The 14,845-nt window shown below is 37.1% G+C and overlaps 1 protein-coding gene across 2 annotated transcripts in view; it reads left to right on the forward strand.

Moving 5' to 3' along the window:
- LOC133854045 (uncharacterized) overlaps positions 1-14,635 on the forward strand; it is a 50,845-nt gene extending 36,210 nt beyond the window's left edge. For both annotated transcript variants that reach the window (XM_062290071.1, XM_062290073.1), the window contains 11 exons: positions 5,460-5,534; positions 6,674-6,724; positions 7,713-7,856; positions 7,949-8,079; positions 9,390-9,477; positions 10,687-10,746; positions 10,813-11,065; positions 11,824-11,975; positions 12,092-12,162; positions 12,826-12,982; positions 14,243-14,635. In XM_062290071.1, the coding sequence (XP_062146055.1) occupies positions 5,460-5,534; positions 6,674-6,724; positions 7,713-7,856; positions 7,949-8,079; positions 9,390-9,477; positions 10,687-10,746; positions 10,813-11,065; positions 11,824-11,975; positions 12,092-12,162; positions 12,826-12,982; positions 14,243-14,416 (1,356 nt within the window). In that variant the 3' untranslated portion in view covers positions 14,417-14,635. The remainder of the gene's footprint in view (positions 1-5,459; positions 5,535-6,673; positions 6,725-7,712; positions 7,857-7,948; positions 8,080-9,389; positions 9,478-10,686; positions 10,747-10,812; positions 11,066-11,823; positions 11,976-12,091; positions 12,163-12,825; positions 12,983-14,242) is intronic.
- Positions 14,636-14,845: the final 210 nt, after the last annotated feature.

Consider the following 14,845-nt stretch of genomic DNA (forward strand, 5'->3'; position numbering starts at 1 on the left):
GAAGACATTTGTCATTGGGGAATTGGAGAAAGCTACTTAAATAGAGGAGATAAGTTGGAGGCAAAAGTCTCAGGTTCTATGGTTAAAAGAGGGTAACAAATGCACGAAGTTTTTCCATCGGGTGTCCAATTTGAATAGGAGGAACAACTCCATTGAGTCATTGTCAATCAATGGCTCAATATCTTTTGATCGACCTACAATTAGAGATCACATTGTGCAATTCTATGATAGTCTTTTCTCATAACAATTTAGTTGGCTCCTCAAGCTAGACGGCCTTGATTTCGATTCCATTGATGTGGTGGAGGCTTCCTGGTTAGAGAGACCGTTCAACGAGAGTGAGGTCCTTGATGTGGTAAAATTTATGAATAGTGAGAAGGCTCCAGGCCCTAATGGTTTTGGTATGGCATTCTTCCAAATATTTTGGTATGCCCTAATGATTGAGTGGAGTTAACAAGATTATCACTAAAGTCCTTGTCGGTTGAAAATGGTCGTCGAGAAGATTATTTTAAAGCCTCAGAATGCTTTTGTTAGAGATAGGAAAATCCTCGATTCTGTGCTCATTGCTGATAAATGTCTGGATAGTAGGATTAGATCTGGTGAGCCAGGGGTGCTCTTTAAGCTGGATATTGAGAAGGCTTATGATCATGTCAAGTGGGCTTGTTGAGGAGGTGTTGTTTTGGGGAGAAATGACGTTCTTTGATAAAGCATTGTATTTCTTCATTGCGCTTTTCCGTTTTAGTGAATGACACTCTGGTTTCTTTAGTAGCTCCCGTGGTTTGAGACAAGAAGATTCTTTGTCGCCTTTTCTATTTGTTATTGTTATGGAGGACTTAAGTAGATTGATTTCTGCAACTGTTGATGAGGGTTTTCTCTCAGGCCTTTTTGTGGGGTCTGGGATGGTTAAGATCTCATACCTTTTATTTGCGCATGACATTTTGGTTTGTTGTGGGGCCAAGCCTGACCACTTTCTCTATCTGCGTGCTTTATTTTATGCTTCGAAGCAGTCTTCGGATTGAAGATTAATCTGGCTAAATTGGAAATGGTTCTTGTGGGTAATGTTGAGAATGTGGATGGGTTTGCTGGCATTTTGGGCTATGGGGTTTTTTATTTGCTTATGAAGTATCTTGGTCTCCCGTCGGGGGCAAGGCGAAGAGTTCACCAGATCAATTTTTGTTGATAGTGTTAAAGTTTGTCATTGATGGTTCGTTTTCTTTTGAGTTTGAAATTGGATCTAATCTACCAAATGGGATGAGTTTGTGGCCATGGCATCATTTGCATGCATCACCAATTCACATAACGTCACAAAAATGATTAAAAAAAACGGAGTACATTTTGAAATGAAACGCATTAAGCCAGTTGCAAATTTGGGTGGAGCTATTTCGTGTTAAGGATATAATAGTCAACTCACATCACATACTAGCAGCCGCGTCTACCACCTCAAACTCACTCATGGACAGCACACAAACCCTAGCAGCCGCCACACAAACCCTAGATCAATCAGCCGTGAATCAAGGCAACCTTCCCCAACAATCACACACTCGGATGCTCTCTCCATATAAAACCTACAGCTAGCATTATTCTCTCGCAACTTTCCTCTTGTACCTCAACAGCTATATTGCCATATTTACTTTGCTAGAATAGAATGATTCTTACCTTATGTAATCTATGACAGTGTACACGGCATATTATACTCTTGTAAATCCTTATAAATACATATCAATACTAAACCCTAAGCATCAAGTGCTTAAGGCTTTGCACCCTAGTTTTCTATTTAGTTTACATTTCATTTCCCGAGGCACCATATTGTTTAAAGTCCAAAACTTATTGGATTTCAAACAATTGTACTCTCAGAAATACGATTACAAGAAAATTGAACCATCAAATAGGTAACCAAGAAGAAAAAGGTAAATGATAAACAAAAGACCATAAATTTGAATGGAACCAAGGGTGGATCTGGTGTTCGGGTGGGGGGACGAATGTCCCCCCAAAATATTTAAAATTCTTCTTTAAATATACATATTTTATAAATTTGTCCCCCCAAAATGATATTTTTATCCCCATTAATGTTTTGGCTCGACTCTCAGCATTGTTGTTGTTCGAGGCTTCAGGAGATCTTGTTAGGAAAAAGAGTCCACGCTCAAAAGTACCAATTTTCGTGGACCCTATAGATCGTGTTTAGTTTATTTGCTAGTTGTTTATGCTATTGTGTGTTTGCGATGCCATGGGATTAAATTTAAGACTTCTATGCTTTTATTTTATATAAACACACAGAGAAATTATATGTGGCTACGTGGTTTTGTATTTATATCCTTGAATGGAACCCATTTAGCGAGTTGAAAAGTGATTGAAGCTATCTGGTTTTCTGGGTTCCCAATAATAAAATGTCCCTGATTTGATTAGAATTCTTTGTCCCTGATTTGATTAGAATTCTTTCACCTGCAGCTGCATTTTTCTCAGTGAAAGAAATCGACATGCATGACTTCTTTGATATGAAATCATTGAATCACGTCGGATCATTGTCTAATCTTACTATCAAAATAACAAGGAGTTGACATTCTTCATTTTCCATTTCCCATAAAATTCCCGGTCTAGACTTTTTTTTTTTTTTTGGTAGTAAAACGTGCAAATTGTGTGGATGATATGGACGAAAATTACATATGGATATATTAGGAAGAATAAATAATTCCTATAAGATGCTTAGGAGTAACCTAAACATGAGAATCTCATATTCTTAGGAATCCTATCAAATTCTTCCCCAAATGTGGGAATAGTCACATTCCTATGAATCTAGATTCCCAAGCATCACATTGTTTGGAATAACGCCACATAATTGTGATCGGAAAGGTTTCATTCTGATCCCTGAGGGTAGTGGAGGATGGGGATGGCACAAGTTCTCCGGCGAACTGAGGAAGGTGGCAGATTACCTCTCAGCCATGGTGGGATGCGGGCTCAGGTCATCGTCTTCGTTGGAACAGAAGGTTGGGAAGGTAGAAGGGACAAGTTTGGGTTTGGCTACGAAGTGGACTGGGCTCTTTTTTGCGGAGGTGTTGAGGTCGAACCCGATCACTGCCGTGAAGAAGTTGACCAGCGTGGGGGATCTTCCTTCCAGATTGAGGGATTCACCGGCTGAGATGTGTGATTTTCTTCTGGTGGTGAGGTTTGCAGAGGAAGACCAGAGAATGGCGGTAGACTGCTATTCCTTGGAATCTCCCCCGCTGGATCCTCTGGCCAAAGACCAAAATCACCGACCACTGAACAAGTAGTCTCTCCCAAGTTCGAATTTGAATTTCAAATACTCGAACTTGCGTACGTGGAAACAGCTGGTAATCAGTTTCAAATTGGCCATGGGCTGAGTTGCTGGGAAGTTTATGGGCCGGGTGTTCGGGTCTGACCTGGGTTTGAAACACACAAGTAATGGCTTTGGCCGGTTTTTGCCGAGACCCAGAGTCATGTTCGGAGTCAGCCTTTGGGAAGATGTTGGGTCTGCATTTTATTGAGGGTGGGTGGACAAGGCGTTTGAGGACAGGCCCAGGCTTGGATCGGAAACGTTCAGTTTGTCATTTGGGCTGGTTTCTGCCAAACTCCAAAACCGCCCGTCCGGCGAGAATCATTCCGGAGTTGTCGTCGGAATCAACTTCTGGGGAGTTGTTGGGGTTGCATTTTACTGGGGGTGGGTCGACAAGGCGTTCGAGGATTGACCCAGTGGGAGTGGGTCCGGTGCCGCCGGTCCCGTTGGGGTGTTCTCTTCGGCAGATACCCTCGTTGTCGACAACTAGTGGGATGGCTCCTTTTCTGTCTTCTTCTGGGGGTGGGTCTAGTGGATTGCAGGTGACACCGGTTCCTTCAAGTCTAGCCTCTACAGTCTTCGGGTTTCCTCCATCGCCGGCTTTGGATCCTGATTTTCAGGCGGTTCCGGCCCATTCTTCGGCTGATGTCTTCAAGTTCATTCTGTTGAGGCCACTTCAGATTCCTCAACCCGATTTTGCCCCTTCGTCTCTTGCTGGAGCGACTGAGTTGGGAGAGAAGTTGCAATCTTCCCTCCCTGTGTTATTTCTAAGCCTTTCCAGTGTTACTATCAGAGGGCGAAGGAACTAAGGGAAGGGCATTCTGTGAAATGGAATGATGAGCTATTTTCGGATTCCTTGAAAGCCATGAAGATGTCTGTTGGCTGTGCTGTTAAAATGGTTACAGTTGCAGAGCCGCCAGTGAAGAAGGTTACAAAGCCTCCAGCGAAGCAGGGTCTAAGAAGGAGATTTCTCAATCCTCGCTCGAAGGTGCCAGTTATTTTCACGTCGCTACAGGAGGTCGTCGAGGTCGGGATGGTTGGAGCTTCCTCCCCACCGAGAGGTTGCCTATCTCCTTTTTCTCATTCCGCTGAAGGAAATGGATTTTCTCACTCTCGAAATTGGCCTATTAGTTTTGATCATAATGGGGAGATTGTGGTTTGGGAGGGAGACGAAGATTATGGGGATGGTTTATCCTTGGATTGGGCTTTGGATGGTTCTTTTGAGGAGGAGGCCGTGGATATTCGGGACACCATGGAGATAGATTTTTTTGTGAGAGAAGATGATAGCATGCCAGAAGTCAAAAGGCAAGAGGGAGCTACTGAACTTGTAAAGCTCCATAAATTATGGCGACGCTTCAGTCTCCTATAGGCGTAGTAAAGGAAAGGCCCGCATTGTCAAAAGTTAAAAACCTGGCTCTGATACCATGTCAGAAGTTAAAATATTTCTGATACTATGTCGGAATAATATTGGAGAAGTATTTGGAAGAGAGAAAGAGCAGAAGAGAAAGAACGGAAACAAATAATAGACTACATTGTATTCAATAAGTTGTCCTTACAATATTACATAGGTCTCTATTTATAGAGAGACAATGAGTGGTAACCAAGAAACCCTAAACTACATATGGTAGGGAATAAAGCATATTAATTACTTGCCTATATAAATATATTCTTCCATAAATGGCTAAACTAAATAAGGTAAAATATATGTGTCAATTCTGAAAATAATGAGGCTTCAATTCTGCTAACACGCATGTTGTAGGATTGTGTGCTTTGGTGGGTTGTGGGTATTCTCTCGGGTCTTTGGGTTTTTTCTCGTGTCTAGTTGGGCTCTTTTGTGGGTTGTTTTGGGCTTTCTTTCTTGGGTTCTGGGGTTTTTTTTTCCGTTTTCTGTTAGTTGTTGTGGGTTAGCTTTTGGTGTTTCTTGTGTATACTTCCTGTGTACCAAGAGGCGCCTTTACGCTTTTTTAATAAATCTTTTCTTACCTATTAAAAAAAAAAAAAAAAAAACGTAACTTATAAAAAAAAAATGTTACTTACATATCCAACCTTTGGTGGGTGCTAGAATGCTCATGCACAATTGAGTCTGTTGAATTTCTTTACTGTAAAAATGTTAATTACATATCCAACCTTTGGTGGGTGCTACATATCTTACTTCTCCTTTTGATTTCTGCAGAGAAACAACTTACCTGCTGTCCGCCAATACTTGGAGACATTTGCAATAAATATTTACTTGAAGTTTCCATCATTGGTAAGGATAGTTTTATTGAATTTACATGACAAATACAGCCGGCCATTTTCATGGTCGTTGTTCAATTTTTATTTGGAAAGATTTTTGCTCAGAAAGTTGATTTACACACCCAGCAGGATTAGAAGTCACACCTTCTCACTCACCACCTCGTCTTTAAGGGGGTGGAAGTGCCTGTTGGACTACAGCCCATTGACCAGTTTTTACTTGGAAGTTTGCGACAGTTTTGACATTAAAAATAATAGAAATAAAGAAAACACAGAAATTATCTTACCATGAGCCGAACAATTTCACAATCTGGCTTAACCAGGTTTACACAACTCTGCAGTCCAACCTAAGTATATTCTTGTTGCTTTTATCTGGAGGTAGCGTTGGATTGCGTTGAGTAGGTAGTTGGTTCAACTTGTAGGATAATGTTTGGCATTCACACACTCAAAATTGAAGCAATGAAGTGTTAGAATGATAACTGTGAAGCTAGTGGAGTGGTTTGTTTTGACGTAGGTTTTATAATCTATCATGTAATGGGGACAATGTATCTCAGTTGTCATAGTCATCATAGTCATTACCATATTGGTGTTTTTTTTTTTTTGTAAGTAATGCAAATTCATTCAAAGTGTAGAGGGGGACACAACCCTAGTACATATGAATTATACAAAGATAACCCCTAAAGTTTAAGAAAAGAAGAACAAAATCCCAAAAACTCAGAAAAATTAGAAACATGCAAACTATTCCATTTTACTCTCCAAGTATAAAGGGATTGGATCATCATTTTCCTCAACTCTAACATCACAGTCTCACGATCTTCAAAGCTTCTTACATGCGGCTCTCTCCAAATACCCCATATTAAACACAAAGGAGCCCACCTCCACATTTTCAAAACAGTACAGTGTCCCAATTGTCCCCTCCAACTTGCCAGTAACTTGCTCACCCTACAAAGCATGACCCAAGCAATTCCATGTGAGTGCCATCTTTTTGAGTTTGTGTCTATGACTTGACTCATGGCTGTGACTCTCATGCCTGCTTGGATTCTGGAGTTCTGCCCTTATATGGTTTTATGGACAAGATTTTTGGCACGTCTAGGTATTATTACAACTGCTTGTAGCTTCTTGCATTAATTCTTAATATTATTGATTAAATGACAGGTGGGGGAGCAATTAGTTCCTATATTACGAGATTATGACATGAGGCCTCAGGTAAATATTGTGTTGGAATGTTCTGTTCTTGATCATAAAGCAAAATTTCCTTTTCCAGTTTATATGGTTGGATGGCCTACTCTACCTTTTCTGCACCTTCATTCCTTGAGTGTAATCTTTATCTCTTTCCTTTTTTTTTTTTCTTTTTTTTTTTTTTTATTTTTTTTTTCTGATTTGATTCTCTCTTGTATAGTTCTTATGTACATTGGTTGCATTCCTGATTTCTTCTTGGTGAATTTATTTATAAAACAATTTTCTATAAAGGAAATAAAATGGCCAACAAGTCTAATATTAGAAGAGAAATCAGAAACTCAGCTTTCTATAATGCATCCAGCCCCCTCTTAAGGCTCTTATTTGAATATTGAGTTTGTAGGGAAAAAAGTCTTCCTTAAAGTTCTCTGCAATTATGATGTGTTGAATGGGTAAGTGGTGCCATCTGACTGTTTACAGTATGGACATATGATGCCTTTCCTTTGTTTTTCCATTTTTGTTCTGTAAATCCAGGAGAGTCTGTGGAAGGATAATTGTATGGGAAAGGATGCCAACAAAGTTCTAAAGACAATTTTGAGCATAAACTGTACTTCGTGGTCATGAATGTAATATTCTGAGTGGTTGAATGGTAGTGTATGCATGCTTTTTTTTATCCTTTAATTGCATACTTTATTGGTTACTTCATTTTGTAATTAAAATATTGAAGAAAATGATTTTTAGCAGCATTGATTTTTAGAATGATATGTAACATATGTTCTGGGTTTGTCTTATTCAATTATGGCTTTCTGCTCTGATTTGAACAGAATCAATCCTGGTTGAGCTTAACATTAAATTTGTTTTTCCAATTCTTATCCTGTACATAATCATATTATAATATAAAAATTGACTGCTGACATGCAATTGTCTTTGCTAGAAGTTCACTAATTGCATGAAATGCGGTAGTCCACATTATTTGTAGTACTCCACACTACTGTGTAACTTTGGTCATCAAATGCAGGCGCTCTCTTCTTATGTATTTATAGCAGCTAATGTCATCCTCCACGCATCTGAAGCAGTTCAATTCAGGCATTTGAATGAATTACTTCCTCCTATAGTTCCATTTTTAACGTCACATCATCACAGCTTACGTGGTTTCACCCAGGTCAGTGCTCATAAGCCCTGTAGTTTTACGTGTTTTCTAATAATTTTTTTCTTCTCATTTATATGACTCATGTTCTTTATCTTTTTTGGTAGTTGCTAGTGTACCAAGTTCTTTGCAAACTGTTTCCTACATCAGATTCTGGAGCGTCTCAGATAATTCTTTTAGAGAAAAGATGCTTTGAGGATTTGAAATCATACCTGGCAAAGAACTCTGATTGCGTGCGGTATAATTTTTACTAACAGTTTTTACATATCATTTGTGAAGTATCTCACGACAGAATGAAAATATTCCATGCTTGTCAATTGAAATTAGAGTTGTATGATAGCATTTCATTTGATCAAGTAACACCTGTCAACATTTTCTTGGTCTGTGTCTGTATTTTGAAATACAGATAAGGTGGCCACTTTTTGTGGTGAATGCTTTTCAGAAGCTTCTTGCTAGTATGACTGGGTCAGGATTTTTTTTTTCTTTTTAATTTTAATGTATGGTAAGGATTCTAGATTTATGGTGGGGAAAATTTTGCATTCCAAGTTTGGTTGTTGAGCAAACATGAATTGGAAATTACCACTAATGATATTATTGTTGTGCCTGTTTGGTGTTTATGGAAAAGAGCATGTTTGCTTAGGCCCCCTGCTGGTTTCTCTTTCCTTGGAAGAGCATATGGAAAAATAAGGGGCCTACAGGAGTTGTTTTCTTTGTATGGACAGAAGCATTAGGAAGGATACTGACCTAGGATAATCTAAGAAAGAGGCACTTAATAGTGGGTATCGGTTTGGAGAGAAAGAAATCGACGTCTTTTCGAGGACCGTGGGTCTAATGCGCTTCAATTAAAATACTCCTTGAGTTCCCTTTTAAATTGGGCTGTAACTTCTATTCCTAATTTCTCTTCCACTAATCTTGTAGATCTTGTTAACTTTTTAGATTTTCGATCCCAATAGGGTGGTTGCTTCTCTTGTATACTTTTCGTGTACGTGAGCTTTTCTTCTTCTTCTATTAAATTATTATTCTTTAAAAAAAAATTATTCAAAGTTTTATATAATATAATGTCAGTTCATAAAACATGGTATGTCCTATATTGATTGTAATTTTTGAAACACAATGGTAGCACCTATGTTTTAAAGAACTCTGAGCAAGGCCATCTTTACTGGCATGAATATTAAATAAATGGGCAAAACCAAGCGTCTCACCCATTTCTTATTGCTTCTCATATTATGATACTTTTGCATTTGTTAATGGTAGAAATCAAGTCATTAGTTTGTACTATCATTTAATTGTTCCAGAAATTTTAGATTTTAGATGCCTGTAGCATGGTTGTAGCGTGGTTGTCTCTCGTGTATTATAGTTTGAACATGTTTTTCACTGGTAGTAGGCTGTAAAGCAGAACATGAGCCCAATAAATATGTTCTTTCTTTTTTTCTTTTTCTTTTTTTAAAAAAAGCATATCTGATATGTTCTCTTGATTTCATGCCTTCTGTTATGCATATGGTTTATAGAAAGCTCTTAACATTGTAGTTTTATTTGATCCTATTTTAGCTTGCGAGCATCGATGGAAGGATATCTCGATGCCTATAATCCCAAAATCTCCGTCACTCCAGCTGGAATTTTCATCAATCGTGTTGAGGTCTGGGACTTCTTTGTTGAACTCAATCTAGTTTACAAGTTTAGCCCTTTCGGAATAGAGAGAATAGATAGGAAGCACAGAAATTTTTTAACCATTTACAATCCTGCCAGTGCTTAAAAAAAAACACCCTGTCAATACTGTCAGAGTATCATACACGTTCTAGGAAACAGCATAAAATGAAGCAAAAAAACAAAGAAAAAAAGAAAAGAAAAAGAAAAGGTAGCAAATTGTCTCCATGTATGTACTAATATGAGAACTTGGACAAGAGTTGCATGCGTTAAATACTCAAAAACTTTAAAAACTAATGGAAAGGGAAGTACTGCATATATTGGGGCACTTTGCTTGAATTATGGGGCAAGCAATAATAGGAATACTGCTTTCCTAATTGTAATTCGTAATAATTTTTCTGGTTCTTAAAACCATACCAGGTAAAATATTCGACTTACCCATAAGTAATATATATGTACCAAAAATATGGTTAGAAAACCCAACAATAAGGCTTCTATCCTAGTTTTTTAACTTCTGGCATATTTTTGTTTCATGAGTACTTATTGTTTCTCTTATTTAAATATCTGACATAGTTTAAATTTGAAGGACATTTTACAATCAAAAAGCAATGCACAAATATTCTTTCTTGTCGTTTAGTATTTTTTTTTTTTTTGTGAAATACTGCTGAGAAGGGCATTTTTCTCCTGGTAGTACAAATTGTCTATGGACATGTTTTGTTTACATATGAACTACAAAGCTTTGTTCAAGGGTTGTCTATAATCAGTTGATATTGTAAATATATTATTCTTTCTAAAAATAGATTTGATATCGTATGGAAATAAAAAGTTGTTTTACCTCATACATGTAAGAACATGGCAATCATTTGTGCAATCACTTACATGTTCATATTAACCTTTCAGAGTCTGTTTGACTAATGAGCTTTAGCTCAAATGGTACTTCCTCCCTTTGTAGCAAGGTGGAGGGTGAGGTCGTGGGTTCAAGTTCCACCCGGTGCGTGTGTAACTTACCAATAAAAAAAATCTTTCAGAGTCTGTTTGATGATGTCCTCTGATACCCGATTTCTAATTTCTGATCACTTCAATAAAAATTGACTGAAATGATACTTTTCAGGACCCTTATTAGGTGGAGACCAGCACTAAGTGATGATCCTTTTTGATACTTTATGTATCTTATTTATTTATTTATTTTGGTTTGTTGAAGGAACTCGAGTTTGAATGCGTGCCCATATCCCTTATGGAGCAAGTGCTCACCTTTCTAAATGTAAGAACTTGATCACTTTTTACTGCATTCTTTTTGGGGGCTTGTATCTCATTTTCAGTGTTGCAGGACGCCAGGGAAGACCTTAGATGTTCAATGGCAAGGGATGTGGTGACTATAAAGAATGAGAGCATTAGAATTGATGAAGATCCTGACTGCATGGAACCGTCGTATAATGCTAAAGAAGAAAAATTGCTTAGCCAGCTGCCCAAAGATGCTTGTTTGGATTTTCAAAAGAAGGTTACTCTCTCTAAACATGAGAAGAAAGACAACGATGCTAGTTCCTTCTTTGGCAACAAAGTATCTTACGAACAACTTGTTGGTATGTAGAAATTAATGAAGTTAATTATAGATGAAAAGGAAGCAGCTAATTGTACAATCATACTATATTGTGAATACTCATTGATTCAAGCAGAAGCACATGTTATCTATTTCTTGTGTGATAAACATCAGAGTAGTGGTCCTGAGTTTGAACATTGACTTTGTAATTTACCCCGTTGAAGTTAATATTCTAAATGTCAGGTCCCACTTGTTGAGGGGGAATTGAACCCACACGTGAAGGGAGCGTTGAATGTTAATTAAATATTAAACTCGCTATTTCCTATTAGCTTAAGCTTTTAAGATTATGAGTGATTTAATATTGTATAATAATAAAGGTCTTGAGTTTGAACCCTTATTCCATAGTTCATCCCCCTTTTCAATTAAAATATTCCATGTATTGTTTGGTCACTCATATGAGGAAAAATGTTAAATTATTAATGAAATGATTATCCTTTCCTATCAGCTTAAATTTTTCGGATAATTGATGGTTTAACAACCATGAAGCTTACAATCTGCTCCACCTCATTTCTGTGGGAAAGAAAATCTAAAACAACTACAATCATACCTTTTGCCTTGATGACACTCAAATATGACCATTGGGTTTCGGTCCCATTTCTCTTTGTACCTCAATCATTATGTGGTTGAAAGGTTGATACTGATTGCTTCACATTGAAATCTTAGTGTTGTCATTACTGAATTGCAAATGAAAATTGTTTTCTGACTCTTCTAATAAATTTATACTTGCACTATGTGAAGCAGAAATGGAGAAGGATGATCAGCTTCTAAATCAGTTCTTTCAGTCTAGAAGTCTAGCTATGGAAAGAATAAGAGCTAGTCAGCAACCCCTTATCCTAGTAGCGTCATTGCTTGATCGTATACCTAACCTTGCTGGATTAGCACGGACATGTGAGGTATGTTGTAGGTGGTTATAATAATTGTTTTGGTTGGGTTTTTCTTTTTATTTTTTCGCATTTCATGGTTTTGGCGGTATAATTAGCTTGTTTTTCCTGTTCATTGTTTGTGTCAGGTTTTTAAGGCATCAGGATTGGCCATTGCGGATGCAAACATATTACGTGATAAACAGTTCCAACTCATCAGGTCTTGATGATAGTTCACTACCCTCTGTTTGAAGCTCTTTACATTCTATACCATCTCTGAATCTTAGTTACTGTTGGATCTGGAATATAATCATTGGACCCATATACTTGCTTGATATCAAGTTTATATAGAACATTTTAATGTTTACATCATGTTTGACGTACCCAAAAAAAAAGGCTCCATTATGTTTGATAAATGTCATTGGAGAATCTTTTCTACTTCCCATATAAACTTATTTGAAAATTAGAGGCTTAATTACCTTTTGAATTTGAATTTTCTTCAACAAGTTGATCATAATGGAAGTTATGCTACATGACAAAAGAATATGAGAATTAAATAAGTAATATGAAGAAGCACGGTAGCAGTTTTAGAACAGGGATTATCACCTAATATTGAAGATTCATAGTTGTCTGGTCATTTCTGTTGAATATTTATGTTATGAATCAGAAATTGATTGCACCTCTCTGTAGTATGAGGCACAAACTAATTGTCTAGTTTTCAAGTGTGTTCAAAGACCATTCGATAATCCACACATTTTGGTCTTTTCTTCCCTGTCACATAAATTTTTCTATATGTTATTTCCTATTTATAAGTTCTGAAGTAATATTCTAGCTACCTTTCAGTCAGTAATTCAAAACCATTGTTTTTTTTTTTTTTTCCCAGTGTGACAGCAGAGAAGTGGGTTCCTATCATAGAAGTTCCTGTGAATAGTGTGAAGGTTTTCCTAGAGAAAAAGAAACGAGAAGGGTTCTCTATATTGGGATTAGAGCAAACTGCAAATAGTATACCTCTTGACCAGTATGTGTTTCCCACAAAGACGGTAAGTTCTACAAACTCAAGCCTTCCAGTTCTTTTAATATTGAAAAAAAAAAAAAACAAATGTAAAATCAGCGGACATTATTTATCTGTAGTCATCTTCCATTCTTATTGTAATGCGTAGTTAAGAAAGGTTCACCAGAGCTACAATCATAAAAGAGAAAGACAGAAAGAAAAGAGAAAATAAAAAGGTAAAAGTTTTTATTTTTTATTTTTTTTAAAAAATATCACATAGGCTTGCTGGTCAGGAGGAAAAGAGAGGGAAATTTGCAATTTCTTAACTAGTTTACTTGCCCAAGAGTTTTTTTTTATTATTATTTATTATTTTTTTTTTATTTTTTTTATTATTATTAAAAAAAAAAAAAAAAAATTCTTATTTTTCCCCAATTCTTCCACCTGCTTGGGTGCTGGCCTTAGGGGTAGGCAAAAACCCGCCCATCTGACTTCCAATCTAGCACCAACCCGTTTATGACCCATGCAGGTCAGCTTCCGACCAAAGAGGGTCAGATGTCAGATATCATTTTCGATTTCCAACTGAAGTCGAAAACCCAAAATGGGTTTTCATTAAATTCTGACCCGGCCCAACTAGTTTTATATTAAAATAAATAAATAAATAATAATAATAATAATAAAAAATATATATATATATATATATATATATATATATTTACAGGCATCTTCATTTTCCCCTGGATCTTCACTCATTCAAATCCATCTCTTGAAATTTTCATTTTGTATAAGCTTGAGCAAGACGAAGACGCTTCGTCTTCGATCTTCAACTATTTGTCAGGCAAAGACCTATCTCTTCTTCGTTTGATGATTTGTCTTTGTCAGATGAGGACGCAAATGGAGCGTCTTCGTTTGATGAAGATTAAGAGTCTTCATCAAAAGAAGGCAAAGAGATCTTTGTCAGATCTCTTTGACTTTGTTCAACGAAGACAAAAGATATGAGATCTCTTCATCTTCAGCCCATCACTATTCCGACCGACTCTAAACTCTGAATTTTTGAAGGCGAAAGCAGCTAGGAAAACCTTCTGACTGTTCCGACTTTAACAGAGGTGGAAGCCAGAAGAGGCCTTTCTGAATCCGTCGTAGTCCATGCACAGTCCTAGCTGCCCTCGGATTTTTCAGTTTCGATTGTCTATTGGTGGAAGTGATTCCATTTCATTTACTAGAAATTTGAAAATTTTGTCCAATTCTATCTGTAATCTTTTTGGTTAAGTTATCTGTATCATTTGGTCTGCCTAATTCATCATTTTGCCAGGTCCTCGTACTCGGACGTGAAAAGGAGGGCATACCTGTGGATATAATACATGTCTTGGACGCATGCATTGAGATCCCACAATTGGGGGTTGTTAGATCTCTCAATGTTCATGTCAGTGGTGCCATTGCTCTCTGGGAGTATACTCGGCAGCAAAGATCCCAACAGATCATTTAAACTCATTTTTGTCTTTCAACCATACCCAGGAATCTTGATCCAATACCTCAGTTGCAAATGATTTACAGACCACAAACTTCATTGGATTTGTATTACATTCATTTGTGAATATCATATGATCAAGCTAGCTAACTCATTCTTGGTATTTTTTTTGTTGACAAATAAGATGTGGGTTAAACACAGATAGAATGATGAGAATGTAATCATTATATTTCGATCTTTTGCTTGTCATTTGTCAAATTAAAAATTCCTGTTTCACTCATCCAATAATATAAATGCCTAATCCAAATCAAGTCATTGAATTTGTGTGGCATTTGTTTCGGGATGATGTTGCTTGATGCTCCTCTTAACAATAAGGTCTGAATATTTTTTCACTCCAGGAAGATGAATTTGTTGTTGCTAAGCATTAGCTGGTCAACAGTAGAAAAG

The sequence above is a fragment of the Alnus glutinosa genome, chromosome 13, assembly GCF_958979055.1.
Source record: "Alnus glutinosa chromosome 13, dhAlnGlut1.1, whole genome shotgun sequence".
NCBI lineage: Eukaryota > Viridiplantae > Streptophyta > Magnoliopsida > Fagales > Betulaceae > Alnus > Alnus glutinosa.